Genomic DNA, 7,104 nt, shown 5'->3' on the forward strand with positions numbered 1-7,104 from the left:
CATTTTAACCTAAGAATTAAAACTAATTTTAAGCCTACTTATTAAGTCTTATTTCTTATACCCGTAATTTTATAGCTTATTCTTACATCACATTCAGCAAAAAGAGCAATCAAGATAAGTAATACAGAAATTCAAATGAGTATAAATATCTTAGGGGAGGTTCACGCATTCTAAATATAGAAAGGCTAGTGTGTAACAAGAACCTAATTCCTTAGGTTTATTTAGGACCTGTAAATCTGAAACAGGAACCTACTCCTGTTATCAAGTAGGTACTGCACTTAGGCACTCTGTGCAAGGTTGAGCCACAGAAACTCCTTAAGTAAAGGACAACAGTACTGTGGTCTTTAGGCTCTGAACTTAACTTGTGCCTTTTCCTCCTCTAATATTTGATTTCATTTAAAAGCTGTTCTAGATTTGACAGAATAGAAAGGTAAGACTATACTGTATTATTATCAAGGCTAAACGAAGCCTTACTGTTCCCATTTTAATCCCATTGAAACAATTAGCTTACTGACTGGAAACAAAATTTTGGCTAAGAACATCTATCAAAGTGCTATCACAAAAACCTTGCGCATTTGTAGCAATGACAGTCACTGGTACCATACATCTACTGGCAAGTTAGTAGGAGGAAAACCTAAAATGCTCTTCCATTTTATTTGGTTAGATGTTAAATGTAAGTATTTTGGATAGACTGGAAGCATGCTAACACTACAGTGGTCTTGGAACTGTAGTTTAGAATAAATACAGAATCAGTAGATAGTATTGACGTTCACTTTGCTTCCATTATGTTTCTACCCAGGAGCAGGCCAAGCATTATTTTGTGCAGAATGAATGAATTCAAAGGTTCTTAATAATGAATGCATCTAAAGCCAAAGAGGCCAATTTAGTAATACTTCCTCCCAAACTATCAAATTAACAAAACTCGCAACTTTCATCTTTAGAATCTATTTGACACACACACGGGACAGTCGTTCATCTGGCATGCTTAGTAAAGACTTTCTAGTTGCTGTGACCGTCAAGCAGTCTAACACATTTCTACTCAATTCCCACCCAAGGCCTTTCAGCTCAATACATTCGCTGCATTGTCTACACTTATCCTTGGCCTCTATCTACCAGAGAGGCAGAAGACGGGACAATAATTTGGTTCTTCTAAGACAGTAGGACTTGTCTGCATCTTTGCTATTTCCTTCCCAACTGCCACATTCCAACAGTACAGGAGTGCTTAAGACTCAACACAGCCCTCCTTTCTTTTTAAGGTCCTGTCAAATAAAGGCTAACTAGAGTGAGCCTTTGTCAGCAGACACAGCAGATAGCCTCCAAGGTGATGAACGATCTACCATCAACAGAACGACGCTGAACAGAGAGCTCGATTCAATGGCAATCATACACAGATAGTTTCCTATCGACCCAAAAGGAAACTTTTCAGCTAGTTTCTTTTTTTAGAAAATCAGATATAGTAAAGCCTAAGAAACTCAGCATTTACATCTTCAAAATCTCAACTCTTAATTATCAGTGTTAGATGGGACAGAGTACTAAGTACAAAAGAGATAATGAGACTTTAGTGGAGACTTTCTGTGAGCAGAAAGGGAGGGAAATAAGTAAAGACCCTAGGAAAGCTCACCAGTGAGCAGCAAAGCTCTCACTTTTAAATAGGAATCTGATAAAGTGACAGAGACTCTCAGTATTCAGGATCTAGATCAGGCAGTCATCCCTTCTAAGCAACACAGCAACAGAGAGCCAGCAGTACGCCCATAGATTTGGACATAAGGGAAAATAAGCAAACAAATTCAGTTTTTTACTCACAGTAAAAGCCAAACCAGGCTGAACTTCAGCTCTGGCAGTCTTCACCCAGTGATCCCACCAACCGGGGAAGATGGCAGGCAGTAAGTTGCTGAATTAAGGGTCAAGTCTAACTGCAGCTCAGGTTTTATAGTCTAAAGGGGAGGAGAGCAAATGGCAAAGTCCCAGCCACAGCTGAGGCAGTGCAGGATGAGAACTGGCCTGCCCTGTGTTCTCCCTTTGTTCCTGGAGGAACTGAAGGGCAACCCAGCACGCCTCCAATAGCCTTCCTTATGTATCCTGAATGAGGGGCCGATCAGGCAATGAGGTCTGGGCACATGGTTGTAGCACTACAAGCCTCACAGGAACATAATTTCGGTTGTTATTCTCAGTAAGATTAAAAAGGCATCTTCAGAATCCAGGGACAAATTTCTAGTCTGTTTCTACAATCTGTGACAAAAAACCCTTAAGGCCCCACCACTCCATCTTGTCTCCTTTCGACAGAAAACCAACTGCATATAAACTGATTTAAGCACTAGTACATCTTCTTCCCTGATGGCCAAAATTAACAGGAATCCAATAATAGCACCACCATTAGGACAACTTTTCAATTAAAAACAATGAACTTTCTTCAAGAAAGAACCAAACCACTCTGGGCATTATCATAAGAATCACATAGAATTCTCTAAAACATTTTGTTTTGCTCAGAAGCTGCTGCTTGAGTGAATGCCAGGACCCAGGACGTCCTGCCTGCAGGTTCCCGAGTCACCCTGGGGTAGGCTTCTTAAATCTGAGCCCAAATATATTGGGGAGTGGGGGTTGCACAGGGCTGTCTTGTCTGTCTCTCTCCAACTTCTGTCTCAACTTCCCTGCTGAGCCCATTGCTTTGCTAAGAATCTCCTGCCAGACAAGTTATTAAATCAAGATCAAGGTGTTTTTCAAGTAGTATGATACCAAGTCCCATTTTTCCCCTCGGTCATTAAAAAAAACAAAACAAAACAAACAAACAAAAAAGACCACTCACTACTCCTAGTCAATCAGATGGTAACTGATTAAAACAAACCAGGGAGGGCACAGCACTAAGCGTACGGCTATACAAAAGTAATGCCGTATTTTAAGGCATCCATCCTTAAAACAAGGATACTCACTTCTTGAAACCTCTAGGATTGCTTAGTAATTACTAGTAAACATTAATTACTTTATACCTAACAAGGTACTAAACACTGGGCCGCAGTGAATGCTGAGGTGATGAATGGCCCTTGCTAGACCCTGACCTTTCCAGCAGTTTCCCCAGGACAAAGGTGAAGCAAAAATGGGGACAGAACCAAATGCAGGTCCTGTGCTTGCTCCACCACTGTCTTAAAGCTCTGCAGAGTAAATTCAGTCATATACTTCTTTACCCTAAATATAAGCTCTATTTATTTTTTAACGAATCACGTACATGGTGAATTCCAGCTCACCTTAGATACTCTCAGGCTCCTGATCTGTAAAGTAGGTAACACTAAAACTATTCAATCTCACATGTCACTGGCTGCAGGGCTTACGACCAATGATAGGACTTCTACAGGTTGTTCCAGCTACCTGCTTTCTTCAGTGGTTAATACAACTTCAAAGAATCCCTAAGAAATCCTAGTGAGTGAGAACTCACGGTATGTGGCTGGGACCCAAGCACAAGAGGGGGATCTGAGATGAACCAACGCAAAGGCCTACCTTTTCACTACTTTCTGTGACTTATTGTTCAAAGGTGTGTTAGGCTACACTCAGGAACACTGACTGACTCACTCTATGCCAAACACTAAGTCCTTACAGCATCTCCAATCTCACAATAAAATGCATCTCCATTTCACACACACAATGATTTAAGGTCTCAAAATTATAAGTAGCAAAGCAATCAGTCTCAGTCAACAGGATTGAACTGGGTAAAGCCAACAGACTTGTTTTACCGTGTCTCCGCCCATCCAACCCTAGACTGCGTGAAAACCCACCAGGCACTCTGCATTTTAGTGTTCCCACCCTGGGCTGTAACACACATTACCATGCTCTGCTCTTCTCTCTCCACATAGTCCCCAGGGGCACTCTATCTGTTGCCCAGGTTTAGACACAAGCAAAGCCCTATCATCAACCTTATTTAGCTTAGCTGAGTTATACACAAACTAAGAACCCAGCAGTGCCAAGGGACACTCCTGTTCTACCCTTTCCCTGACCTACACTGGTCTCATTTTAGGCAATAAAAGACAAAGGACAGGTAGTAAGGACACCACAAACACAACAGCCAACTGTATGTACCCTAAATTCCTTTGCAACCCGTTCCTCTTCCATTCTAACGATGATGGCTCTTACCCACTCCCTCTCCTTACCCTATCTACTTTTTGGTCTCCAGCCTACACAATACACCCTATACGACAGGAAGTGGTCTTTTAAAGGGTGCTGTTTCATTTCTCTCCTCAGAACTTCCTGATCTAGAATGAATTAAACCAAATCTCACGCATCCAAGAACCCACGTAGAATTCCCAGGCTCTGCTCACTTCTCCAGTGACTCCTGGGCTTCAGGGCCTATGGTCTCCCGTGGTGAGCAACACCACCACCCCGTGCACCCAAGGCCTCCCTCCGTTCTGTTCTCCAGTGGGTTCAGGAAGACAGCTTACTCCGCGGTCCACAAATACCCACCCTCATGCAGCCTGACTGCCTTACCATCCTTACCCCCACTCCTGATGATAGTCTACTTATATTATTACCGCTCATCTGTCTGAGCTAGCTCAAGATCAGACATCTCTCTATCAACAGCACCCACCACACCACAGCTCCTGGCACTTATTAGAGGCTCAGTCAATACTAGCAGCTAGCTCAATAGACAAGCTAGCAGGCATCTGTAAACAAACTACTTTTCCTCACTCCCAAGGCTCCGTCATCTACACCGGTGTGCTCTGCAAGACATAAGTCACATTAAACATTGTCTATTACACACAGGATCTAATATTAAAGTTCTCAGTCCAGAACCAGAGAACAGCTCGCTGCCCATCACGCCATCCTATGTAGCCCATGTGCAGCGTACGATGACTCTAATTGGCAAGCAAGCTTCCCGTTTCCACACGGAGAATCACCTTAACTATCACAGCTAACTTTTCCTATGTCCTCCTAGTAGTTATCGGAGTTACATCTTCAAGGCTACGGGCTTGTTCCACACCCAACAGGATTCTGTGTGGCCAAGGTGTACTGAGAACAATCTGCTCGCAGCACAGGGCAGCTCCACCTACAGTATTAGCTGTGTTCAATCCCTTACGTCCGAAGCACTGCTTCTGGAAAATCTGCTCAACACAAACTCAAACACAGGGGGGAAAAATGGGGGAAAAAAAACCCATACAAGTCCATACAACGTAAACTACCTAAAATTTCTGCTTCGTAACCATTTATCCAGTCTTCACTGAAGAACTCCGGAAAAGATGGCTGGCTGACCACGAATATGCTTAGCACTATTGTTCCACGTGGCTTTGGGGGGGTGGGGTGGGGTAGGAGGACACGTCTTTTAAAAGTACTACGCACAAGCTCACTCTGGCTGGGTTATCCACACCTCCTTTTTACACCGAAAGCCTGACTTTCAAAAACCACGTGATCTCCACCCCATTTCAAGTTAAGTTCCCCCTGAAGGTAGCCGTTTTCACCCGATGGGAAAAGGCAGTCGAGAGCACTCTGGAGCTGGAAGCAAACATTTCGGCGGGGATCAGCGGGCTCAAGCGTGCTCCCTAGAGGGGCTAATGAAGCCGGGACAAAAAGAGGCGAGGGGACGATGGCCACCCGGGTGCTCGCTGGAGGTGTGTGCACCTGTCTTCCTACGACTGCAAAAAAAGGGGGGAAGAGCCCACACCCCCCAAACACGGACCCCCCCCCTCCCGGACGGCCCAGTGCTCCAAAGCCTCGGGCCCGGCGCTACGCGGCCCCGCCAACCTCCCGCCTCGCGCCCTCCACTCCGACTTCCGGGCCGGCGCTCCCGCCCCACAGGCCCCGAGCGCGCCCCCGCTGCCGCCGCCACCACCGCCAGCCGCGCGCCCCTCACATTTTTCGCTGCCGCTCGAACTCCGCCTTCTTCTCCTCCTCCTCCCGCTTCTGCTTCTCGTCCAGGCTGCTGCGCTTGCTCACCGTGCGCCCGAAGATGTCGATGCGGTCGGGCGGGGACGAGGCGCGCTCCCGCTCGCGCCGGGACGCCGCCGCGTTGGTAGAGCGCGAGCGTGAGCGCGACTCCCGCCGCCGGTTCCGTTTGCTCTCCCGGGACTTGGAGCGTTTCCGCACCCGCTCCTTGTCCCGCGAGCGCGAGCGCGAGCGGCTGCGCTTCTTGTTGTGCTTGGAGCTCTTGGTGTGCTTGGAGCGGGACGAGCTCCGGCTCCGCGACCGGCCCATCCTCGCGCGGCGCGGCGCCCGCCGCCTGTCACCCGCTGCCCGCCGCAGGCCGCCCCTTGCCGCCGGGAAGCTCGGCCCCCCGCCCACGGACCCTCCGCCTCGCCCCGAGCGCACCCGCCGCGCACACGGCCGCCTCCGCCGTAGAGGCCTAGCAGGCCTAGTCCGGAGTCCCTAAGATGGCAGCTGCGGCAGCACCGGCCGCCCTTCCCACAATGCCCTGCGCCGAGCGTGCCGGCGTGAGCCCCGCCCCCCGGCGACGTCGCCGAGGCGGGCCGGCGAGTGCTCCCGAGCGCTCTCGGCTCTTTCCGCCACTACGCGGAAACTAGAGCCTGGAGTTGGGCAGCCTTCGGGTCTTTCTCTACTAACTCAACAAGACCCACGAAAAACTTAGGAGTTAGAAACTATTTATGATGAACGTTGGCTGAAAGGCAGAATAAGTTCCGAGTAAGTAGGAAATGCATGTTGTTTTCCTTAGCCAGCTTTGAGAATTTAACCTTTGCAAGCAAGACGCGTGTGCTGGTACAGGCTCATACCTGTAGCCCTAGGAACGTGGAGGCCTGTGGATCAGCTGTTCAAGGTCAACCTTGGCTATGCAGTAAATTGGAGGCCAGATGGGGATACATACACAAAACATATTTTTATACACATACACGCAAATTATGCACACATGCATACCATACATGTGCCAACCACAAAACTAAAGCAATTCCCGGAGGACTCCCGAATTATCCTTAGGATGTATATATTAGAGCTAATTAAATACTTCTAAGTTTTATTGAAAAGGTTGAATCATTGTGGATTTTCAAAAAATTCCAGGCCAGCTAGGGCTATGTAGTGCGCTCCAGGCCTAGCCCGAGGAGGCTAGGGAAAGATGAGGAAGAGAAAAATGAGAAATGACTAATCTCATTAGGGTCTTTTAGCTTTTGGGCTGCT

The 7,104-nt window shown here is 47.4% G+C and overlaps 1 protein-coding gene across 2 annotated transcripts in view; it reads right to left on the reverse strand.

The window, feature by feature from the left end:
• Arglu1 (arginine and glutamate rich 1) overlaps positions 1 to 6,377 on the reverse strand; it is a 21,561-nt gene extending 15,184 nt beyond the window's left edge. For both annotated transcript variants that reach the window (XR_012911837.1, XM_075986124.1), the window contains exon 1: positions 5,831 to 6,377. Coding sequence is in view for 1 of the 2 variants with exons in the window: in XM_075986124.1 (XP_075842239.1) it covers positions 5,831 to 6,171 (341 nt within the window). In the remaining variant the exon portion in view is untranslated. The remainder of the gene's footprint in view (positions 1 to 5,830) is intronic.
• Positions 6,378 to 7,104: the final 727 nt, after the last annotated feature.

The sequence above is a fragment of the Microtus pennsylvanicus genome, chromosome 9 (assembly GCF_037038515.1).
Source record: "Microtus pennsylvanicus isolate mMicPen1 chromosome 9, mMicPen1.hap1, whole genome shotgun sequence".
In the NCBI taxonomy this organism is placed as follows: Eukaryota; Metazoa; Chordata; class Mammalia; order Rodentia; family Cricetidae; genus Microtus; species Microtus pennsylvanicus.